This window comes from Aquila chrysaetos, chromosome 2, assembly GCF_900496995.4.
Source record: "Aquila chrysaetos chrysaetos chromosome 2, bAquChr1.4, whole genome shotgun sequence".
Taxonomy (NCBI): domain Eukaryota; kingdom Metazoa; phylum Chordata; class Aves; order Accipitriformes; family Accipitridae; genus Aquila; species Aquila chrysaetos.
This window is the reverse complement of record NC_044005.1, coordinates 50,196,123-50,220,316: the sequence shown is the minus strand read 5'-3', so window position 1 is coordinate 50,220,316 and position 24,194 is coordinate 50,196,123. Positions and strand designations below refer to the sequence as shown.

At 47.1% G+C, this 24,194-nt stretch overlaps 3 protein-coding genes and 1 long non-coding RNA gene across 8 annotated transcripts in view; 1 reads left to right on the top strand and 3 right to left on the bottom strand.

Moving 5' to 3' along the window:
• Positions 1-13,023, bottom strand: part of SLC1A2 (solute carrier family 1 member 2) — a 103,356-nt gene extending 90,333 nt beyond the window's left edge. For 2 of the 3 annotated variants that reach the window (XR_003926868.2, XM_030038709.2), the window contains exon 1: positions 12,597-13,023. Coding sequence is in view for 1 of the 3 variants with exons in the window: in XM_030038709.2 (XP_029894569.1) it covers positions 12,597-12,613 (17 nt within the window). In the remaining 2 variants the exon portion in view is untranslated. Of the gene's footprint in view, positions 1-12,288; positions 12,338-12,596 lie in introns of those variants that run through there. The other variant, XM_030038718.2, reaches the window with a different exon arrangement.
• LOC115351688 lies at positions 6,742-11,274 on the bottom strand. Its single transcript, XR_003926869.1, has 2 exons — positions 11,101-11,274; positions 6,742-10,615 (listed from the first exon to the last, which is right to left on the bottom strand). It is a non-coding gene; the product is annotated as an uncharacterized LOC115351688 (long non-coding RNA).
• Positions 12,696-16,434, top strand: LOC115334039 (basic proline-rich protein-like). The gene is made up of 3 exons (XM_029997770.1): positions 12,696-12,913; positions 13,106-14,682; positions 16,361-16,434. The coding sequence occupies exons 1-3, from the start codon at positions 12,696-12,698 to the stop codon at positions 16,432-16,434; spliced, it is 1,869 nt and encodes a 622-aa protein (XP_029853630.1).
• Positions 16,435-17,675: 1,241 nt separating this feature from the next.
• Positions 17,676-24,194, bottom strand: part of PAMR1 (peptidase domain containing associated with muscle regeneration 1) — a 58,428-nt gene continuing 51,909 nt past the window's right edge. For all 3 annotated transcript variants that reach the window (XM_030005660.1, XM_030005666.1, XM_030005674.1), the window contains 3 exons: positions 22,087-22,319; positions 19,984-20,279; positions 17,676-18,729 (listed from right to left, as the gene is read on the bottom strand). In XM_030005660.1, the coding sequence (XP_029861520.1) occupies positions 18,193-18,729; positions 19,984-20,279; positions 22,087-22,319 (1,066 nt within the window). In that variant the 3' untranslated portion in view covers positions 17,676-18,192. The remainder of the gene's footprint in view (positions 18,730-19,983; positions 20,280-22,086; positions 22,320-24,194) is intronic.

Sequence of the window (24,194 nt, the reverse complement as noted above, 5' to 3'; positions counted from 1 at the left end):
CTCAGCTACATGTTACATATGTGTCAGCATTTTTTTTAGATTAAGGAAGCCACGGTCCTAGATGGTTGGTGGTTAGTAAAAGTCACAAATGCTGGCCATAATTTTCATGCTCCAGAAGAAATAACATTGATCTTTTTTTCCTTGGACTGAGAAACCTGTTGAGAAGCAGGCTTTCAGGCTCTGTATGGGCCAGACCTAGGACATAAAAGGTACCCATGCCTGCCTCTGTGCTAGCCTGGGACATCCATACTAGCTCTCTCCTGCACTCTAGCTAATTAGCCTGGCTAAGAGGCAGTCATTAGCCTGGATACAATGCTAGGCTAATACAGTTATACCACCTTCAGGACCTAAACTGGTCCCTGATCATGTTGCTCCTCCAGGTTGCAAAGATGTACCAGAGGTGTCAGTCATCCCCTCTAAGAGGGTGCTGCATCAGACGCACTTGCCCAAAGGAGTCGGAACCGCCAGGTTTGTGCACAGCACCTGCCAGACAGCCTTCGTGAATGAGGTGCAGCACATCAGAAGCTTAGCCGCGCATGTGACTTGGTTACTGCTGATCTCTGTCATTGTCCCCGCGAGAGGGAAGATCTCCAAGATCCAAACTTAACTCAGCTGCTGGGGTTAGCACAGTAAACGACAGGAGGAAAGTACAATGAATGGTTGGAAAGGCAAACACCAGGGGTTCCTGCCTCAGGGGAGATGAAGTCCACCATCTGGAAACCACATGGTGTGGCTTGAGGAGGCCACAAGAAAATCAGAGGTACAGGCGCTCTCAGATTTGAAGCACAAATTTGGCAGTGGGGCTAAGCGAGACTAATGTGATGCACATAGAAATGTGAACTAGCAGGTGATACACTTACAGCTCCCCTTAGACCCGTTTACCTGTCCTCCCTGTGGTAGACATACAGGGATAAATTAATGCACTTACACTTTTGGCAAGTATCAGTTTGAATGCAGGCTTTACTGCTACCCTCTCTAAGCGTTCTAGTACCGAACTGACCATCTTCCCACTCACACAGATTTTGCGCTTGGATACATCACTATTATTCTGGATATGCCAAAGGGATGATTGGTTACATTTAAACTTGCCCCAAAATATCTACTTCAGAGGTGCTGTCCATTATCTTCTTCTTGGAGATGCAGTTGATAATGAGCTATCACAGAATAAGAAAAAGCTCAATTCCTGGACGGAGCTCAAGGACCTTGACTTTGGTAATGGCAGCGTCATCCTGCCCACCCAACAGAGACAGGCAGGCAGCCCCTATGCCTACCTATAGTTACCAGTATTAAAAACGAACGCTGTAAACCTGCTGTTGTGAAAATCAACACCACAAAATACACTAACAGGTTTTGAGATTGACAGAGAAAAGGCTCAAAACTTCCTGGCAATTTTGGAGGCAACACCAGTGAACCAGCTGAAGACAGAATCAGATATGCCTTTGTATGTAGCCAGAGAAGAAGAACCATTTTACTCCAGACTAAACAAAATAGTACTGAAGCATGGAGACTTGGCAAAATCTCTTCTCAACTGACTGTCTTCACAGAGACCCTAGGTGAATCATCAGTGTCTAGTGACAAGGAAAGAGAATTATTATAAAAAAAAGACAAAACAGAAGCCACGAAGGACTAGAAATAAAAGCATGACAACAGAGGTGACTGAAAGTGTAAGAATTAGATCAATATCTAATGGTAAAAGAGAAAGCCAAAAGTTACTATGGAAATATATGACAGAGGTGGAATTAAAATGCACCAATATGACAGAAACAGCAGCAAAGTCTACTAAATAAAATGGCTGAAAAGACAGTACCTGCAATGGAGCAATGAAGCATACATGTATATGAATACACACACACATATACGTAATATATATTACAGGTGTAGGGGACTCCCTTCTGAGGGGAACAGAGGGTCCAATATGCCAGACAGACCCTCCTCGTAGGGAAGCCTGCTGCCTCCCTGGGGCCCGGGTTAAGGACATCACTAGGAAACTTCAAGCTTGGTACAGCCCTCGGACTATTACCCATTACTGCACTTCCATGCGGGTGGCGATGAAGCTGCGATGCGTAGTCCAGGGGCGATCAAAAGAGACTTCAGGGCCTTGGGATGGTTGGTAAAGGAATCTGGAGCATGGGTTATTTTTTCCTCTCTCCTTCCAGTTGCGGGCAGCAACGTTGGAAGAAACAGACGGACCCAGTCTATTAATACGTGGCTCCGCGGCTGCTGTCCCCGCCACAATTTGGGGGTTTTCGATAATGGGATGGCCTGCGCAGCCCCAGGCCTGCTGGCTTCAGATGGGATTCGCCTTTCTCAAAGGGGGAAGAGGGTCTTTGCTCATGAGCTAGCGGGGCTCATTGGCAGAGCTTTAAACTAGATCTGAAGGGGGAGGGGGATGGCACCAGGCTTGCCCGTGACAAGCTGTGGGATGACATGCCAAGGTTAGAGGGATGGCGTGCTAGCGAGGGCCCTCAGCCTGTTGCTTTGAGATGTGCTGGCTACACTGAAGCACACTTGGAAGTCTTACAGAGATGAGCCAGGGGCTCTTGAGGTACTGGGAGCCAACAGTGAAACACCAGTGAAATACCTCAAAGGAATTAAGGGGTGTTCCCCTGAGAAGGTGACATGGCTGACAGCCCAGCTGAAGTGCCTCTACACCACTGCACGCAGCACGGGCAGCAAACAGGAGGCGCTGGAAAATACCATGCTGCTCGAAAGCTACGACCTAGTTGCCGTTACTGAAACTTGGTGGGATGAATCCCATGACTGAAGTGCAGCTATCAATGGCTACAGGCTGTTCAAAAGGGACAGGCGAGGAAGGAGGGACAGAGGGGTTGCCCTCTACATCAAGAAATGGATAGACTGTGAAGAGCTGTCTCTGAAGAATAGCCACGAGGAGGTTAAAAGCTTATGGGTAAGAATTGGAGACCGAGGCAACAAAGGGAACCTTGTGGTTGGTGTCTACTGCAGGCCAACCTGATCAAGGGGAGCCTATTGACAAAGCCTTCTCAGTCCAGCTACAGGAGGCATCGCGCTCGCAGGCTTTCGTCCTGCTGGGGGACTTCAGCCACCCCAACATCTGCTGGAAAAGTAGCATGGCAAGCTGTAGGCAATCCAGGAGACTCCTGGAATGCTTTGAGGATAACTTCTTAAGCCAGGTAATAAACAACGCTGCTGGACCTGTTGGTCACCAACACAAGTGAGCTAATGGGTGACGTCAAGTCTGGAGGCGGCCTGGGCTGCAGCGATCATGCACTGATGGAGTTCGCAGTCCTGAGGGGTATGGGTCAGCAAAGAGTAAAGTCAGGAGCCTGAATTTTAGGAAAGCACACTTCCAGCTGTTCAAGGAGTTAGTCAGTAGGACCCCCTGGGAAACTGCTCTCAGGGACAAGGGAGCAGAACAGAGCTGGCAGACCTTTACGGATGCTTTCCATAGAGTGCAAGAGCTCTCGATCCCCAGGTGTAAGAAATCGGGAAAGGAAGGCAAGAGACCAGGATGGATGAGTCAAGACCTGCTGGTCAAACTAAAGGACAAGAAGGAAGTGCACAGGCAGTGAAAGCAGGGACAGGTATCTTGGGAAGAGTATAGGGACACTGCCCGGTTGTGTAGGGATGGGGTGAGGAAGGCCAAGGTGTGGCTGGAGCAGAACTTGGCAAGGGATGCAAAGAATAATAAGAAGGGCTTCTGTAAGTATGTCAGCCAGAAAAAGAAGGTCAAAGAAAGCGTGCCCCCCCAATGAGCAAGACTGGCAAACTGGTAACAATGGACAAGGAGAAGGCTGAGGTACTCGGCAGGTTTTTTGCCTCAGTCTTCACTGGCGACCTCTCTTCCCACACCTCTTGAGTGGATGGACCTCAAGGCAAGGACTGGGGGAGCAAGGTCCCTCCCACTGTAAGAAAATACCAGGTTTCAGACCGCCTGAGGAACCTGATGAGTCTCTATGGGACCTGATGAGAAATGCATCCCAGAGTCCTGAGGGAATTGGCTGATGCAGTTCCCAAGCCACTCTCCATGATATTTGAAAAGTCATGGCAGTCAGGTGAAGTCCCTAGTGACTGGAAAAAGGGAAACACTGCACCCATTTTTAAAAAGGGTAGAAAGGAGGACCCTGGGAACTACCGACCTGTCAGCCTCACCTCTGTGCCTGGGAAGATCATGGAACAGATCCTCCTAGAAGCTATGCTAAGGCACATGGAGGACAGGGAGGTGATTTGAGACAGCCGGCATGGCTTCACCAAGGGCAAGTCCTGGCTGACCAACCTAGTGGCCTTCTATGATGGAGCAGCTACATCAGTGGACAAGGGAAGAGCCATGGATGTCATCTATCTGGACTTCTGTAAGGCCTTTGACATGGTCCCTCACAACATCCTTCTCTCTAAAATGGAGAGGTATGGATTTGATGGGTGGACTGTTTGGTGGATGAGGAATTGACTGGATGGTTGCATGCAGAGGGTAGTGGTCAATGACTCAATATCTAGATGGAGGTCAGTGATGAGTGGTGCCCCTCAGGAGTCCGTATTGGGACCAGTACTGTTTAATATCTTCATCAATGACAGGCAGTGCAATTGAGTGCACCCTCAGCAAGTTTGTGGGTGACACCAAGCTGAGTGGTGTGGCTGACATGCCTGAGGGATGGGATGCCATCCAGAGGGACCTGGACAAGCTTGAGAGGTGGGCCCATGTGAACCTCATGAGGTTCAGCAAGGCCAAGTGCAAGGTCCTGCACCCAGGTTGGGGCAACCCATGGTATCAATAGAGGCTGGGGGATGAAGGGACCGAGAGCAGCCCTGCAGAGAAGGACTTGGGGGTACTGGTGGAAGAAAAACTGGACATGACCTGGCAATGCGCACTTACAGCCCAGAAAGCCAACCATATCCTGGGCTGCATCAAAAGAATCGTGGCCAGCACGTCAAGGGAAGTAATTCTGCTCCTCTTCTCTGCTCTGGTGAGACCCCACCTGCAGCACTGCGTCCACCGCTGGAGTCCTCAGCACAGGAAAGACATGGACCTTTTGGAGCGGGTCCAGAGGAGGGCCACAAAAACGATCAGAGGGATGGAACACGTCTCCTGTGAAGAAAGGCTGAGAGAGTTGGGGTTGTTCAGCCTGGAGAAGAGAAGGCTCCAGGGAGACCTCATAGCAGCCTTTCAGTACTTTAAAGGGGGCTTATGAGAAAGATGGGGACAAACTTTTTAGCAGGGCCTGTTGCAATAGGACAAGGGGTAACCATTTTAAACTGAAAGAGGGTTGATTTAGACTCGGTATAAGGAAGAAATTTTTTATGATGGGGGTGGTGAAACACTGGAACAGGTTGCCCAGGGAGGTGGTGGATGCCCCATCCCTGGAAACGTTCAAGGTCAGGCTGGACGGGGCTCTGAGCAACCTGATCTAGTTGAAGATGTCCCTGCTCATTGCAGGGGGGTTGGACTGGATGACCTTTAAAGGTCCCTTCCAACCCAGACTATTCTATGATTCTATATAAATTTAAATACTTACAGGAATAGCCCAGAGATTAAATCATGTGTTGAGAAAATAGTAAAAAAGGCTACAGAGCAAAAAGCAGCCTGGAAAAATTACTGATTTTTGACTTGGTGTTTATATTTTTAAAAAGTCAAGAAATAGATCAGTCGCAGTCACACTAAAGATATGTTTTGAGTTTGTCAGCAAAACTTAAAAAAACCCAAGCACTAAAAAAGACAAATACTGTTTTAGTCAACCCAAAATGTCTCCCTAATACACACTGAAGTGTTTTCCTTTGTTAGTGGAGCCCCTACCATTTCATTTTAGTCTTCCTTTTTTCATTGACCTTTTTTTCAACTCAAAAATAGGTTTGAAATGAAAATGTTTGGACTGAAACTATGCATTATTTTTGAAAAGTAAAAATTAAATGTTTTTCGTTTTTAAATTCCCCTTCCACCTTCTTTTCTTTAAAACACTTCAATGAATTTGATTTCTCAGACATGTCACTGAACCTGCATTTTTGTGAATTGCATGCCATTCTCCTGAAGATACCTGTAATTAGCAGGAGTGTTCCTTAATTCTTTTATGCCTTGGTTCTTTTTTGTTCTTCCTTGTAAGAATCCCCAATTTGGAACTGCTTACACAGGATCAAGTATGTTCTAGATAAAAGTTAGAAAATATGATGATCTTTGAGCATAGTCTGTTATCTTTCCCAAACACCGAGACATGTACTGTAGCTAATTGTCTTAAAGCTTTAAGTACACTGAGAGGCTTTGAAATTAATATAGAAGTAGGATTAAATATATAAAAGCACACTTATTTTTATTGCTTGCATGCCTCTGGAAATAGCATTTTAAACTAATAAGCTGGAGGCTAAACGTGTGAAATACTGTACTGACTTGGCAAGAGAGGAGTTTGCATTAGCAGATGGACAATAAGAGAGATGATGGGTTTGACAGATCCAGTTTTCAAGAACTCATATAATTAATTGTTCTGAAGAGCAGGTATTGCAACACATTGGGCTGGGGAAGGTAATTAAATCATACAGAGAATGAAAAGGTATTAAACGAGAAGGTACCGAAGATGAAGGCGCACTTGTTAGCACCGTGCCTTCTCTCCGCACCCCTCGCAAGCACACAGCTCGCTCCTGTACGAAGACAACTCTTTGCAGAGGTAGCCTGGCACCGCAGGGTAGGGTTAGTGGGGGCTCCGCGTCCCCCCGCACACACAGCCCGGCACTCCCACTGTCGCATACACCGAGAAGGAACCCGCATGCCAACCACACTGCTACGCAGGTGAAACAGGACGGAGTTTTAATGACAGCCTTTTTAAACTGAAAATCTGTGACCCTTTAAATACTGCTCACAATTTTACAGTTATTAGCAATCTTGGTTGGGATAGCCTGTAGATCAAGGGGAAAACAGGAAGACAAAGAAGAAAAATTAAAGGCAGTAATTTGCTAGTATAGAAATACAATACTGCTCTGTATGCTGAGTTCTTAGTGCATTTGTACATCTACATCTGCACGTGTGTTCATGGAGGAGAGTGTACATGCGTGTTTATCTCACAGAAAGCTATGGTAAGGCAAGACTTTTGAAAACTTTAGCTATTTTTTAAAGAAGCACTATCTCCCTTTAGCCTTTGTATATCTAATCCAATACTATAACCTGCTTTTTCCAAAAAGTTCAGAATAAATAAGTCCCTGTAGACTTTATAAGAAGTATTTCAATCCTTCTGCATCAATATAAGGATCTGGATATGTAGAAAAATGGAGTTAATGTCTAGGTGACAACTTCTTTTTGAAAGTGTAGCTCAAGGGCAAACTGAAGGTTGGGGCCATGACAACTATCATGTCATCAGATCAGTTTTAAGGAACTTGAGTTATCTTCTGTAGAGCAAGCCTAATTCTATTTTATTGAAATCGATGAGAGATTTGCAACTGACAACAGTGAAATGAGGTCAGAGCCACAGCTGATATGTCTAATTAATAGGCTACATCCACTCCATCTGTCCCACAAAAGGTCTGAGAAAGAGCATAGGGTAAAACATCTCCATCCTGAGTCAGCGCTGTTCGAACCAGGCATAAAAGTAACAGTGAGAGCACTTGGAGGATTTCACCCTCTGAAGTATCAAAACATTTGTGCCAGCACATTTCATCAAGTTTCCATTTAGAGGAATTTTGTGGGTAAATTACAGAGTAAAAACTCAGATGACAAGAAATCTGTGGGTGTGCTTGTTGTACATATTGTGGCAGATCCTGAAAACCCACTCTCCTATGTAGGTGCCTGAAGCCTACCATGAAACGCAAAGCAAGTTTTTCTGACTCACCTAGGTGTGTCCTGTTGTCTCTGGGCTAGGCGCATAATAAGTGTTGGCAATCTCCCTTTCAGGCTTTGTCTTGACAACGCAGCAAATGGCTTTAGGACTCCTACTCCAAGATCCAAAACCACCGCAGCCGCATGACTAAAACACTAATCCTGTACAATAAATTAATTCTTAAGGTTCAAATTTGTTCAAAAAACGCTAACAGGTTAACTTGTATCCACAGGGCTTGATGCCGGGTGAGGTATTTATTATTTGTGCCTCCTGTGTTAACTTTGTGTAGAATTGACTAATAATCATCTTTCTACAGCTCGTATAAAACCTGTGTAAGCTCCATACTATATGCTGTGGCTAATTTTAGAGAAATCAAATCATATGCTCCCTGATCTGGACTGAACTCGTATTGTTTGGTGATCAGGTAGTACAGACAAACCGTATTCGTGACCATGGAACTGTAGCTTTAGAGACAGTGAAACTTGGGATGAAGATACAGTATCTATAGAAGAAGAATGTAGGAACAATTAAGTTTGGAGAGGAAGAATGGACAACAGCTGGGGTTTTTGTTGGGGTTTTTTTTCCTGTCAAGTGAGATGTTGATAAAGTCAAATATCAAGACAGGGATCTCCGTCGCTTGCATGCAGTATAGCTGCTACTCTGAACAGGATAGGAGCTCTGCATCTGTGCCATTTCATATTACATAACCACCATTTATATTAAGTGTACATAAAATTGTGAAGCACTTAAAACGATTTCACTAATCAAATCACGATGCTAAGCAATTACCCAGACTTCTGTATTTTCAAACATAATGTTTCAGCGTACTCTTCCACTTCACTAGATTTATTTTGTAGCAGGGTGCATGCACACACGCCCACACAGACTTGCCTGTTAACTGTGTACCACATATCCGTAAGGGTAACTTCTCTGTTCTTTTCATAAACCTGCTCTGGTACTGTTCTCTCGCACCAAGACCAGTGGAAATGGAAGAGTATTATTGAACTCTCCACGATACGGTGATGACATCCAAACTGCCCACTGGGAATGGCCACCGGTCCATGCTGAGTGCCTAACCATGCCTGTGAACTGGGAGAGCCGTGGCCGAACTGCTCCGGGGCTGACCTGCGCGCAGAGGGTTGAGCTCCCAGCTCAGACACCTGCTCTGCCTCTGGGTAGTTTACTACTACAGATGCAGTGATAGTGTCTCCTAGTGGCTGTATTCTTGAAGGAACAGACCCAACCCCAAATTTCAAACCTGGAACTCCCACTCTTCAAAGGTATACAAAATACAAACACGTCTAGATGTTTAGAGTATCTAAAACAGCATCGCTCAAATAGGTAAAATAAAATAATTTAAACACTCAGGGTTTAATATCTGAGTTACAAAGCCACATGCTGATTTAACATCTAAAACCTATCTCTAGGTCAGGCAAATGTGTTTTTTTTTTTAAAAAACAGTGGCAAGGTACTGCATTCTTCCCCTTTTGAAATAGTAACACTAAAGAGAGATGAGAGCCATAACAAAACCATGTGAAGCAAGGTGTTCAGGACTTTGCTCAAAGGTCTGAAGGCAAGCATGGGCATCATCAATTGGATCAGAGTCAATCTCATTTAACCTTTAGGTCCCCTCAGACCCTGTGAAAGCAAAGCAAATGCTTAAATGCCCTGCTACAGTAAATCTCCATAGGTTCAAACTACCACATACTGAGCCCTATGCCAGACACCACAATCTGTGAACACGAACTAATGTCGCTCGATTTTTGAACCATGCTAAGGACTCACAAAAGGCGATGCCAGCAGAGGTCGGAAGGCTACTTCTCCCAGCAGCACCCTGTCTGCAGTCGTGGCCAGCAGAGGACATTTAAAGAGAGAACATAAAAACAAGCAACCCTGAACAGTATCAATACTTGGTTCTAGCCCTTCCTCCTTGAAGTAGCTATTTTCCATTTTCAGCACCAGCTAAAACACCAAAAATCCATCTTGGTAATGAGATCAGTACCAGGGGATTTTGTGAAAGGAAGACTTAACAGTCAAGATACAGACAGCATATTCAACAGTGAGCCAAAGCCCTGCTAGCTGGAACTACAGCAAGGTAGACCTGGAGGACACACGGGTCTGGTTTTGCCATCTTGGGGGACATTTCCTTTCTCATTTTCAGCCGATTGAAGTTTCCCGTTGTCCACCATCATCTTGGAACAGAAACATTTGGGCAGCAAATTCCCGTACGTGGATAAGCTTAACCAAATAAGACACTGAAAGAAAAAAATAATGACTGGAAAGGTGCAGACAAGGAAATGTTTCCTAGCAAATCCTGGCTCTAAGTGACCACTACCTCTTAACGATGGAATACGGATTTGCCTTCCTCTCTGTATACATCGGGGCCTTTTGTTGTTCACCAAGTATCCTGTCACAGCCCTGACATCCCCACTTTGGAGAGTTTACGTAAGGTCCCCTGTTAGAGGAGAAGTAACGCACGGCAAAAATGACTGTGGTTGCAGCAGTTCTATCACAACAAAATAAAGCCTTTATATACTTCAGATCTCAACTAACGTATCTATCTGAACATCCCAAGAGCCACCAGACATAAACCTGGAGTGCGTACAGTTTGTCTCTACCTCCAGCAGGTCTTTCTCCATGTACCTGTGTGTGCCTGAGACACACTGCTCTGCTTGCAGCAAGGGGCACTTTCTGCTACCTTTTTCCCCACTGTGCTGGTGCTGGTGGAAAGCCTTTCTCAAACGAGGTCTGGTCAGTATTCGCTCTCCCTGATGATCCTGACGGTGCCTGAGTTTGCTGACCTTTAGGCCACAGCGTAAAGCTTGTCTCCATCCTCAGCTTTTTACCTGAGGGGAGGGAAAGATGACAATTCAGTTTTGGAAGAGGTTCTCACCGGTAAAACGGGATTGACAACTGAAATGCTTCCCACCCAACTTGTTTTCCACACCTCCTTCAGCTATCGCCGAGCACTAGTTGAATCCTACCAAATAGTTTCAGCTTAGTCTAGATTAACGTTTCCTAAGAAGTTTGAAAGCAAAGCCGAAACTTTTTGCTTCTTTTCTCACCCTGACAATTTAGCTCTGTCCAGTAAGGAAAGCAAAAGCATGCATCTACTGAAGCCTTTCCGTGTCTCGTGCTCTTGATCTTTTTTAACCCACCTGTTCAGCCAACTTCTTTTAAAAGCACCTCTCTTTCTACACACATTTAAAAACTCCTTTCATCCAAAGTTGACAAATCCCTCTAACACAGCCATGTCTCGTCACGTCTCCTCCCATTAAACCCCTGCGCAACAGATCCCGCATTCCCCCACCGGTCCGAAACAAGCCTAGACCTCTACAGCCACCTGATGTGGGAATGAAAACAGCAGGTGACCGGAGCACCCAGAGGGGAGCGAGAGTTGGGGTAGTCCGAGGATCCAGAAGGGACAGAGAAGACGGAGCTGCAATCCTACGGATGTAGGCTGGTTCCTCCATCTCCAAGCTTCTTCCTCGTGGCTCCAACTGTTTGTTGACAGTATCCAGTTAAAAGTGATTCATTGTCAGAGGAAATGCTACAGGGCAGATTAAACTGCTGGGCTGCTACCAAAACAAGAACGTATAAATTTGGAGCAGAAATTCCCCGCGAAGGCAAGGCAGTAGCGAACGGTAAGTCAGTTACCTCCGCCACAGTCCTGTGAAGAGCCAGAAGAGCCCACAGATTTGCCCTCTGTCAGTCCCTGGGGATTGCTCTTTTTCTAAAGCAACCAAAGCTAATACTTTCTAACCTTCCACTCCTCCCAAGCCGGCTGCTCGGGGGCCACTCCGCAGAGAGCCAGTTCCTTCCTTTGTCCAGGTAACGGGACACTTGCGTGCACACCCTCCCAGACATGTGTTGGGTTATTTAAATCAGCTCAGCAAGTCTTTCAGCCTGAGAGACACAAAAGCAATATAAACAGAGCTTCCTTCTGCACTCTGTCCTCAGAGAGTCCTATCCAGAGCAGATCATGCTGATACAACCTGACAACATCCAGGGATAAAGGGGAGGCTCACACCAGACGCAGTCTAATACTAGCTAGTATTATAAGAGGGCAACCAGAGATCAAAGAAACATTTTCTTTTCTTTCCTACTGCCAGTTATTCTGTAAACCGAACAAGCCCCCAGCCCCATCAGAGCAAGGAAATGGCTGATCCTCGCAATCCTGTCATGGCTAGGAAGAAAGGTTTCCTTCCAAGGGACGCTACCAGGGCTGAACCGTGCTTGCTTTTCTTTAAAGCCTCTTGTATAACCTTTCGCCCTTCCCAGCATTTCTCTTGCTAGCACTGTAACGCATTTGGCACAAAACTGTAAAATTGCAAAACTCCTCAAGAAGTTGGATTTGTTTGTTGCCTTTTTAAGGGGCGGGTGGGGGGACAGCTCCTTGATTCTTTTTGAACTTATTATTATTATTATTATTATTATTATTATTATTATTATTATTATTATTATTATTATTATATTCAGGAGGCTGCTCCCCCCTCTGCCTCCGAGTTTAACCACTCACTTGGACTCTTCTTTCAGGCAAGTGGCTTAAGCTTGATCTGTCCTCCGGGGGTTAAATAAAGAAGTGATGGGAGGAAAACCAAAACCTTTCCAGTGGCTCACGTTTGAAATTCTTTCCCCCCCCCCGCTCTCTCTCCCTCTCCTGAACGGGGCTCGCCTGCTTCCCGTTTCCTCTCGCTCCCCAATTATCCCGTTAGGGAACGGCGAGGATTAACGATGTAGCAGACGGCTGGAAACTGTGGCCACAAGCGCAACGCCGGACCCCCTCCGCCCTCCCGTTCCTCCCTCCCAAGAGACGGTCCCCCTCACCCTTCTGTCGATGCCATGGTCCCGAAAGCCCCCCTGTCCTCGCAAGAGTCCAAGGGATTATTTTGGACAGCAGGGCGCGAAGGAGGCTGGCTTTTCGGGATGAGCCCTCGCTCGCGCCTGGGAAGGAGCACGCGATTCCTTGTAAATCCCGGGGGCTCCGCAGGGCGAGGATCCGCCGGCTCCGCTCCGCGGCTCTGCCCACCCCGCCGCCGCCCCGGCGAGGGCTCTCCGCGCCCCGGGCACCGGCCCCGCAGCGGCCGACGAGACGCGGGCGCCCGGGCTGCGACGGCCGGCGGCCTCCCCTCGCCGCGGGCTGCGTGCGCGTCTGTGTGTGTGTCCGTGCGTGTGCGTGTGCGAGAGGCGGGGGGGACCTCACATCGGCGCGGCGGGATTGGAAGGCTTTAGCCCTCGAGCCGTGGATTTGCAGTCTATCCCTCTCTATTTTAGGCACGGGCTGACATCACGAGCCGTTGTTACTCCTATAAATCCCCCCAACCGCTCCTTGGCAGGAGCGGGGGGGGGGGTGGAGAGGTGGGAAGGGGGGCGGCGGCGAGCCCCTCGCAGGGGGAGGGCCGGGCGCTGCCGACCACGACCTGCCCTGCTCGCCGCGGACCGCCACCGCCTCCCCGGGGCAGGCCCGGCCCTCCAGCACCGACAGGACCCGCCGGGACTCCGGGGAGCCGGCCGGCAGCGAGAGGAACGGAGCGAATCCCCGCCCCGCCCTGGGCGTCCGGCCGGCCGCCACCTCCTGCCCCTCGCGTCGCCCGGCCAGCGGGCCGGCAGTCCGGCGGCAGCGCAGTCCCGCAGCCCGCCCGGCCGAGGGGCACCACGCCGCCGCCGCCGAGGCACCTGCCGCGCCGCGCCGCGGCGGTCGCCTCCCGAGGCGGCTGGGCCCGGCCAGCAGAGAGCTCGCCCTTCGCCAGAGCGCGGCGGCCCGGGGGCTGGCTGCCGGCCGCGGCGGGACCGAAAGGGCCGCGGCGGAGCGGCGACCAGGGCCGCCCGCCCTCAGGGACGGGCAGGGCGCGGCGCGGCGCGGCCGCACCGACCGCGCGGGGACCCGGCCCGCCGGCGCCGGCGGCGCGGGGCGGTGCTGCCCCCTGGCGGGGAGGCGGGGGGCGGCGCTGCGGCGGAGGCCCCCACCTGACAGGGGCGGGCGGACCCCGGCCGGGGCTGCGGCGGCGGCGGCGGCGGCGCCTCGCCGCAGCGCTCAGCCTGGCCTGGCGCGCCGGGCCCGGCTCAGCCGCCGCCGCCGCCCCGGCTAAGGCCGCCGGCCAGGCGGGGTGGGCGCGGCGCCTCCCCCCGCCCGCCCGCCCGCAACCGCCCGCGGCCGCCGCCGAGGTCCGTTCCGCGCCGCGTCCCTACCTGCACCGCCCGCCGCCGCCGCCGCCGCCGCCGCCGCCGCGCCGCTCCGCCCCGACACGCCCCGACACGCCCCGCCGGGCGGGAGGGCACGGCCGGGCCGCGGGAGAGCCCGGCGGGCCCCTCGGCAGAGCCGGGGAGGGCGGGCGGGCGCTGGCGGCAGCTCAGCTCGCAGGAGAGCGGGGCGGGGGGCGGCGATGCCCCGGGGCCACCCCTCGTCCTCGCCTCGTCGGTGCCGGGCCCCGACGGCGCGGTTTCCGCTGGAATGTTCCAGATCCCGCGACCGGCCACCGGCCGGTCTGGCGGCCCCGCTGCCTGGCCCGCGAGCTGCAGCCGGGCCACGTTTGCAGCGCGGGTAGGGCAGGAGGTTGCCGTCTGGCGCCGGGAGCGGGACGCCGGTGCCGCGTCAAGGCGCGGCCGCGCGCCTTCGCTTCGGTTTCCCCCAGCCGAGGCTCTGCCTGCCAGCCTCGGGGCTGTCTTCCCAGCCGAGGCCCACCGACCCCGCGTCCCGTTCCGGAGGGAACAAACGTTTCCGCCGGAGCCCGTTCCCTCCGCGCCGAGGAGGCGGCCCAGAAAGCCAGCGGCCGCGCGGGAAGCTCCTTGCCACCCTACGGAGCTGCGAGGCTGCGGGGGACGCGCAGCCACCCGAAGGCTGCCCGACCCTGCCCACCGCTCCCGCTCCCCCAGGACGCCTTTCCTGCAACCCAGCCAATTCCGGTACCCGCCCGTAAAAATCGCAGGGTGCAGCCTAGCATGCATTCCCTAGTCCTAATCAAATGCACATTTTTTTCTCGTAATCTTACCGTCGACTTAGGTTTTCAAGGGAAGCAAGTTACCAGGGCAATTCCATTGGAGTCACTGAAGGTGTGCCCGAGAAGAGCGCGTACTTCAGTATGCCCATTTCCTTACAGCGCTATTTTTCAGCTAAGCACTCCGGCTTTTGGAAGTAATTTAATGCACACCCAGCCCCCAAAACATTAAAAACTAAAAGTATAAATCCACCGGAGTGAGTAAGAATGCAGAGACTCTTTTGCTCTCTTTTTTTCCTAGCAGTATCTTTGTGGCCTTTCCAGAATGCACAGCTCTCTTCCTCGGAAGGAAGATGTGTTGCTATCCATGCTGTGCTATTTCACACCCTTTCTCCAACAGATGGCATAGATCCTCACCTGTTTAGAAAGAGATGTTTGAAATAGTTTTGCATCTTAAAAAATAGGCCCTAGCTATCAAAGGGATTAGTGATTCCAGCTCACAGGCTGTTTTTTTCAAACATTCATCCCCTATTTTTCCTCATTATTGGTGTTAGATGTTAACCCCTGTGCTGCTCAGGCTGAAAGTGTGGAACTACTGTGGGTCAGCCTGCCATTCAGGATGGACAAGCTGATTTGTAATTCCTACAAATACTAGGCATGGTGCAGGTGCTTGGATATGTTGACATGACTGCCCACCCATACTTGTCAATACATTTATCCTATAGCAATAGAAATAAAACATTATGTTTGCATTTAGATATTAGCCAGAATTGAATCTAGGATTCAAACATCATTGAGGTCCAGAAGTAGAACCAAATGCTACAGCTAATGCCTCTTTCTATAAAGGACTATGCTAAAATCTGAATCCTGGGGTTGAAAGAAGCCTGGCTGTTTTCTTGCTTCTGTTTTCTTTGAAGAGCATCGTGACTGTAAAAAGAAGGGGGGGTGAATTCTGCTGTGCACGCACAGCTGTAGCAACCTCCTCCTGTGATTGCCATTCCATGAATTCCGTCAAGTTTCTCTTCAAGAATATACTTCTGTGTGATACACAGCCAGTGAAGAGCTATATTGTTGCTGCCCAAGCCCAGAAACATTCAGCTAGCTCTTCCTTGCCAGATCTGCGAGTGGTTTGAAGCCAAATGGGGATGGGATTCAACACTGAGGAGGAGTTAGAGGATCAGTAAATACTGGGCATGGCTGATCTTTAGACAAAGGAGAAGAGTGGGGGCTAAAGCTAGAAGTAACACAGACTTTTGCAGATCTATGTGGACTGCCTACTTCCCTACTGGACAAATCCTAGAGGGAGAAAAACCATTTAGGGCCGCTGCTTCTCTCTCAGTTGTAGCAGTGGAGAACAATAATGCTATGGAGAGCAATGCAGTCACAGCGTCATAACTGAGAAAAGAACCAGCTCACAGACCTTCATGATTTCTGTTTTAGAAGATAATTTCTCTAACCATTAGGGTGTAGAGACTTTCACTTAATGTAATCATGGAAGAGCTCTGACTGGGCAAGCCAGGCTCCAGTAAACAATTCTATCCCTTTCTCATTTCATTCTTTGTCAATAGTGTTAGGAAGAAACACATGCTGACTTTCTGCAAGTTTGCCCTTCTCCAAAACTGTCACCTAATTTCCTCTAACCCCTTCTGTCCGCAGGGGAGGACCGCATGTTCACTGGCACGCGCTCCTCCCAGCAGAGGAATGAAACATGTCTCGCTTTTCACATCTAATTCAGAATTTTTGTTGCTGTTGTTGCCGTGTAGTTTGTCAGCCAAGCATAATCTCCTGGCAGAAGACGACAGACAAACAAGATAGAGAGAAGCAATATACTTTGGCTGTAGCCCCTAAACTTTTCGATTCAAGCAACATCCCCTGGTCCTATTGCCAGTGAAAATAAGAAAAGTGCAAAAACATAATACAACAAGTCTTTCTGCCCAGGAAAGCGAAAAATAAATTACACGGAACGAGCTCCAATACTAACTGCCCTTTTAGCAGCAATTTTCAGATTCAAAAGTAGGTGGAAACTACTGAATGCTAAGAAACTCTTAACAAGATTTCACAGCATCAGAGAACCAGAGCTGAAATCAGACCCATTGGCTTACAAATTGTACAAATTGTAGCCATGCGATAGGAGACTAGGCAGAACACGACTTCAGGATTTGAGGCCTTCTCGGTGAGAGTACTAAATCCTTTCACCAGATCCCCACACAGCCTTCACATTCAACTATTGCTGTGAGCTGGTTGGGGCACTGTAATAATTTGGAGGCCCTACAAATTCCAGGGTGTCATAGATGACTGACTTATCCAGGAGTCGTTACTGATGGGAGACATTACCCTGTCCCTCCTTCCCAACTTTTTCTAGGGCTCATCTCTAGTTTTTAGCTGCAACTGAAAAGAGAATGGTTTAGTGAAAGAGCAGTGATTAAGGACCATGAGGAGACCAAAGTCTCTCTGCTGGACAACATGCTTAATAGGAGAATCTTACACTTTGATGTCAAACAGTCCAGTCAAGAAAAGCCTCTGCCAAGTGTGAGACCTGGACATTATTCTTCACCCTGAAGAGCTATAGAGGAGTTGTGTTGCCACAGAAGTACATGAACTGATAGAAACCAGAAGTTTTCCTGAGTTTTTCATAGATCTTTTAAATAATCCACATGGAAAAATGTTTTTAAAAGTATGTTTCAGGTTTTTATCTGTTCAGAGTAAAAGGTGGGACAGAACTACCCTGTGCATTTTATTGTAATGGTTCATGTACAACAATAGCAGCATTGGATGTACTAAGAAAAAAAAAATCTTGTTATTTATGCAGTAATTGAATTTTGTGCTAATTCTGCCTTTCAGTGTGCCTGAAGACTCCCAAGTGAGAGTCACATGCAAAACAGCCACACGCCCTTGTGGCAGTAGAGAGTCCCTAGAGTGTGACACAGATGAAGCAACAAGGAATCTAAATATAAAGTCAGACATGGGTATGTAGGTTAAAAAAACAAACCATGGTTTATTTAAATGTGTAAAGTACTTGGGAGGGAAAAAGATTACATTGTACTATGGCAATACAGACAGCACATAACCGTAACAAGCTCATCCATCATAATGAATTCAGGCTACTCCTTCCAGCCTCCTAGTCCACTCAGTCCCACGGATCTTTGGGAGAGGCTCGTTGTTGATATCTCTAGGGGACTCCACACTAGAGATTAATTTCAGTCAGAATTTGCTGTCCTGTTTGTGTATGTCAGACTCAGGAGTGGAGCGTCATCCTCCCACCAGGGAAGACGGGCGAAATATGGCAAAACTTCTCATGCACTAAGACCCTCTGTCATGGGTTAAGTTAGAGTAGCCTGATGGAACATGTGATCCTAGGACAAATTACCAGGCTGTCTGCTTTAACCTTATCCCAGACGTGGCTCTTCACTGGGATGAGAAGCCTAAAGCAGCAGAGACTGAGAGAGATATTATGATAGTTATAAAATGCCATTTCCAGACACAGCTTTTTATTTCAGGTTCTTCTCAATCCAGTCTTTGAAGGGAAGAGCTTTGGTGTAGCCACTGTAGAGTTGTAGGCTGCAAGTTTTATCATAACCCCAGCTCACTAATCCCATCAGGTGCCACCTTAGCTCAGGAGATGCTTTTCCTGGCAAAGTTATGGCTGCAATCCCACCAGTCTCAGCAGGGCAGATATTAGAAAAGGCTGTGTCATCTTGTTTGGCACAGAACATGCTGTCAGTGATGCTGACTTGTATCCCATTATCCTCATACTGTTGCTCACACAACAGTGAATCCACCATCCGAACAGCTCCCATGCGGATTGTGTCATTCTTGTATCCGGGATCTTTAATGTCAGCTAGTACCTTCCAGCCAGTTACCATTATTTTTAAATCCTCTGTGGATGAAGTCAAGTCATGAGAAGATGACAAGCAAATGGGTTGAACACGACTGCTGATTCTGGCTTTGTCCAAGAGTTTTATGATAGCTATGTCAGAATCAAGTAATATAGGGTCATAATTGGGATGCACTATGATGGCAGAAATCTGGGGAGGAAACAGAGTAGGAAGAATTGTAGAGTTAACATCAATGGCAAGTCAGCAGCACTCTTTCCATACTACTATAATACATGTTAGTTTATTTTGCACAGTTCTCCTCTACCCTCCACTCCCAAACTGTTCTTTCGCCATAGCGCTCACTCAAACGAGAAACACGCAGAGAGATCAAGCATCTTCTGACTTTTTTTTTTTTGGCTTGGGTTTCAGGACAGTTTTTATTGCATGAAACACTTCCTAATGAAAAGCAGTCAGGGACATTTTCAGCAAAATGGGGAGTTAATGTGCAATTCAAGTTTTTCCACTGTTTACTGAAAAGATTTTACCTGCCATGTCATCTTCAGCCTGTAGAATTTGAAAGGGGGGAGGCTTTGAATTCAAATGTTATCTTCTTCTTGAAATTCAAGCACCTTCCCACCAAAAAAGGATACTACCAATACATTACATAATGTTGGGGCCAAACCTTTACTGCTAGTTACCTTGATGAAACACTACAGGAACAGATAGGATTCCTATAAGGGTATTGTAAAAAATAATGTATTTCCTTACACAAAAAGTCTGAGAAAGCTAGAATTAGGGAAAGAAACTAAAAAAAGGGGGGGGGGTGGTCAAATTAAGTATGTTTTCTTGGATAAAATCCATTCATTAACTCACATAACCCCCACTCCAGAAAAAGAGACACATGGCTAAAATTGCTGTATTTCTCCTCATTTTGACTTCAGACTTTCTAGTTCTACTTGAAAAAAAACAAACCACTCTGGTGAGCCTGAGGTTCTGGTTTTGGAGCTGGAGTCAGACATAAACTTCTTCTGAGTTTAGAGCTGTACAGCCTTGGGGCTGAGATGTGAAATGCGCTCATGGCGTCAAACCAGGATCTAGAGCACAAGTGTTTCCCTCATAAATTATGCTAATCACTTTTGACAGTAGCTGGCATCTCCTCTACTTTTTTTCTGGCAATACCACTCAAGACATTACGGCTCATGGAACCTGAGCCATTTTCTTAGTGATCTGTGTTAGTGGGTGAACATATGAGTTGGACCGTGTCAGGTGAATTTAATGAACTACAGCATGTGCCCTCCTTGTGCTGTGACAGTTCTGTCAGTTGAGTCTCTAGCTATGCATTTCAAAGACCAATGTGTAAAACAATATATTGCTCAAAGGATAACCTTTTTCTCCCCAAACAAGATGGATGTGATCAGCATCTGTCTGTGCTCATCATTTTCCACTCCCAGCAGACTTACTCACCCGCAGGTTCTGGATGGTCTTTTCATCCCTGTCATCATCTCTGTAGAATTTCCCCAGAACCACCTTGAGCTCTGCTGTCTTGAGCACGATGGTCTTGCCCAGGTCAGTGACGCAGTGAGCTGCCACCACCACGGTGCGCTCGTTCACCAGGGCCCCGCTGCAGATAAGGATCCAGGCCCCTTTCCGGAGACTGTTCTCCTTCACCCCGTTGGCCATCCGATAGATTGCTGCTTGCCAGGGCCACCTGGTAGAGGTCACTGTCTTCTGAAGGGTGATGTTTTCGGCTTTTCCACAGACTGAAGAAACATGAATCAAGAATGAGGTAACGGCTTTTCCCACCAAAGAATCTGAATATCACTCTTGATTCCTGCTTAGGATGTGCCAAAAGAAACCAAACTGCAATGGTTAGTATGGTTAGCTTTCTAATTAACCTGAGTCTCCAACCTGCAAAATCGTAATGTAAGAGCACTTTATATAGCATTTAAAAAAAAACCTTTCAATTTTTCCATTATTATCTGAATTTCTGGCTGAAGTAGGAATGTGGATTTAGCACTTGGGCAGGTGAATTTTCGTGACAACCTTATCAAGCTGCACTATAATGAGGTGAATGCAGAAAGAAATGGAAGGAACACCCCTGATTCTTGCTTATAATAAAACACCGTAAAGCCAACAGTGCACTAAAACTCACCCTAGGTAGTCACAGAGTAATTGTGAGGTCCGCTCCTAGAACTGACCTTAGCACAGATGAGTTCATGCCTATGAGAACCGACTTGTCTTGCAATAAGAACATTGAAGCAAATGCAACTAAATCAACAGCCATCATGGGGAAAAGAAAAAGCTCCGCCCCATTCTAGGACAATATTACCCAGGCTCAGACCTGGGGTAAAATCTGTATTAGGAAAGGTTTACTTCAGCTGAAAGAGTTACATCATGTGGTCACCTTTTTTAGTCTCTCTTAGGACTTCTTTTTTCCTGGGATGTAGCGTGTGCATGCCCATAGTAAAAAGGATTGAATGCAATACTTTTCAATACATGAGATGATCTCAAAGCAAAACCACAAACAAGAACTCTAAAAATTTGCTTGATGTTAGGATCTACTTTTGACGGTTTGCCTGATGTCAGTAGTGGGTTGTACCAAATCTTGTGATGTTCCTACCCTTACTTACTCTGTGCATGTCCTGGGTTTGGCTGGGATAGAGTTAATTTTCACAAGAAGCTGGGAGGGTGCACAGCCAGGACAGCTGACCTGAACTAGCCAAGGGGATATTCCATACCATATGATGTCATGCTCAGTATAGAACTGGGGAGTTGGCCGGGGAGGGGGAGGAGAGATCTCGGCTCAGGAATGGGCTGAGCATTGGGTTCCGGGTGGTGAGCAATTGCATTGTGCATCACTCGCTTTATATATTCTTTTAATAGTATTATTGTTATTCCTGTTTCTTCTCTCCTTGTCTTGTCATATTAAACTGTCTTTATCTCAACCCATGAGGTCTTACTTTTTTCTTCCAATTCTCCCCCCCATCCCACCAGGGCAGGGGGAGGAGTGAGTGAGTGGCCACGTGGTGCTTAGGTGCAGGCTGGGCTTAAACCATGACAGTGCACTAGCTCTGGACAAGATTTTGTCTGGACTTAGAGTTTGCGATGTGAACCCTTCCTTAGCAGGGTATGTTAAAGGAAGAGCTTCTTTAAAATGCATACTCTCCATTCTATGGCTTAAACTTTGATGTTTTTGTCAGCTGTGTGCCAAAGTATAGAGATGAAAGAAAAATCATGTTTGCAGTAAATAATACAGGAAAACATGAAGTAATAGTAGGAAAACATTTTCAAATCAGGAGAGAAACTTACTATACTTTTTGCTCAATAAAAGAGTCGAAAAACTGATGGCAAATTACAGTGCTGAAAGCTTGATCCCTTTACCATCAACTGCACAAGTTCTACTGGTGGATAAAAAGAGCCATATATCCTCCAAGCTGCTCCTATCTCCCAGCTGGAAGCATAGGCAGCCTACACCGGTGGGACTCCCTAATTACCTAAGATGAATGCACATCCTGTTCGCCCATCCACCCAGAGATATATGCATTTTTTTTCCCCTTGGAGACTCACTTGGAATACACACAGGGGCTCTCCCACTCCATTTTCCTGTCTTCAGACAAGTCCTCCTGCTGCTACCCAGGCGGCGGTAGAAAGGAGAAATGCACTCATACTGCAGCTGAGTGTGCAGATGCTGGTACCCTGGGGGCAGGTCTCCAAATGGCAGTGCTGGCTTCTTGGTTGGATAGATTTCAAGTTTTTGCTTGCTGAATGCAGATGAGTAAAGTTGATGCAAAGGTGTTTCCCTGTTTCAAGGCACAAAGGACACAAGGTAATAATAATAATATTATAAAAGCAATCATTACCATAGCTTTGTCACCAGCTGTGTTAAGTATCATTTAAAAGCATATGAAGTTTGCTTGTGAAAGAATAAGGCAAAAATATCATTTCAACAGAGTTTAGCAATACTACCATTTATATCCCAACTATTTTATTTACATATATATGTACACATATATAAATACACATATGTTTATAAATTTTCTATTTGTGCCTCTTTTTTTTCATTTTACAGTTTCTGGATTGAAAGCAGTTGCCTCTGAATGTGGAACAATTTTTGCCATTCACAAAAGGACTGAGATACTACGTTTTTAAATAAAGAAATTACACTGGAACTTGGCATTGCCTTAATTAATTCTCACTAGAGAGGAGTTAGGCACATCTTTTCTCTAGTGAATATTTTAATAGGCAGTATTAGGAATCGATTCAGATTAAATTATGTTGATAAAGTTGCTTGATTTAGCAATTAACAGATAATTGCCTCACCACAGAGATTTCATAATTGCAATAATCACTAAGCTTCCATTTAGAAATTGTACTGATTAGCGGAAACATGGCACATAATTAAAAAAATAAATTTATGCACCAGCCTAGATATGGACCATAAGCTTGACTACAGTCATACTTAAATCTTCATCACTTAGAATGTGTCCCTTGCCCTAATGCTTAAAGGCACATATCTACAGAAAAAACTATTTACATCTGAAAAATTCAGCGGGAAATTAATTTCCCTTGAGATTTCTGGTACTGCCTGCATCCAGAAAAGCCTTAAGAATGTTTTTGCACATGGTAATTCCATTTTTGATCACAGAGAGACACAGACTGCCTCCGTCATATAGAATCTGTGAGGTGATCTGTAACAGCACTCAAGGAAACTAAAGTTATTAAGAACAAGAGCAATGGCAAGTTTCTTATATTTTGGAAGAAAGATGAGAGCTGCTGTGGTCACGCTTAGACTGCCAGGGTCCCATTCCCTACTCACATGTGACCTTGCAACAGTGCATAATCCACACTTTGCCTCACTATTAATCTATGAAATGGAGATCCTACTTCAAGGGATGAAAACAGTCCACGAACATGAGATGCCATCATGATGAGGTGGGGGCATGTATGCGCTCTCCCACAGCTGGTGTTAATATCTGAAACATTTAGCATAAAAACACCTGTGTTCAAAAGTGAACTGAGAAATTTAAGCAAGAAAAATCCCCTGATGGCTACTAAAGCCTCCTGATGGCTTCTCAGGGCCATCTCTACAATTATACGTCACAGAGCTGGAGAGTGGGAGAGTATTTGGGAAGTACATGCTTGCCTTGTTTCTAAAGTCTTCTCTAGGCATCTGCTACTGGCCATTGCCAGAGACAGGATATGGCTTGAGCTGGACCTTTATTCTGACCTGGTATGGCTGTTCTTAAGACCAAAGATGAGGACAGTTCTTGCACTGCATCTAAAAATAAATGAATCGTGTACTGCAAAAAAAAAAAAACTGAAATGAGAAATTACTACTTGGACAAAAAGGAACCTGAACATTGCAGCATAACTAATTCAGATTGGGCTTATTTCAAGGAATCAGCAGAAGAGTAAACCCAGACAGGGTCTGATCTTTCATTCCTTCCTCCCCTCCTACTCTACTTCCTCCGCTCCCCCACGCCTACCCCCAACCCAACTTTATATTGATTGTGCTATATTGCTTTGGATGATGAAACTTAATGGGAGCAGATTACATTGCTATACCCCCTTCTCTCCTTGTGCTCTCCCCGCTCATTTCTTAGTGCCACTAAGACAGCACATATTCATATTTTTAGACATATCATTAGCCCCGAGGAACTGTTCTCAGACTGTTC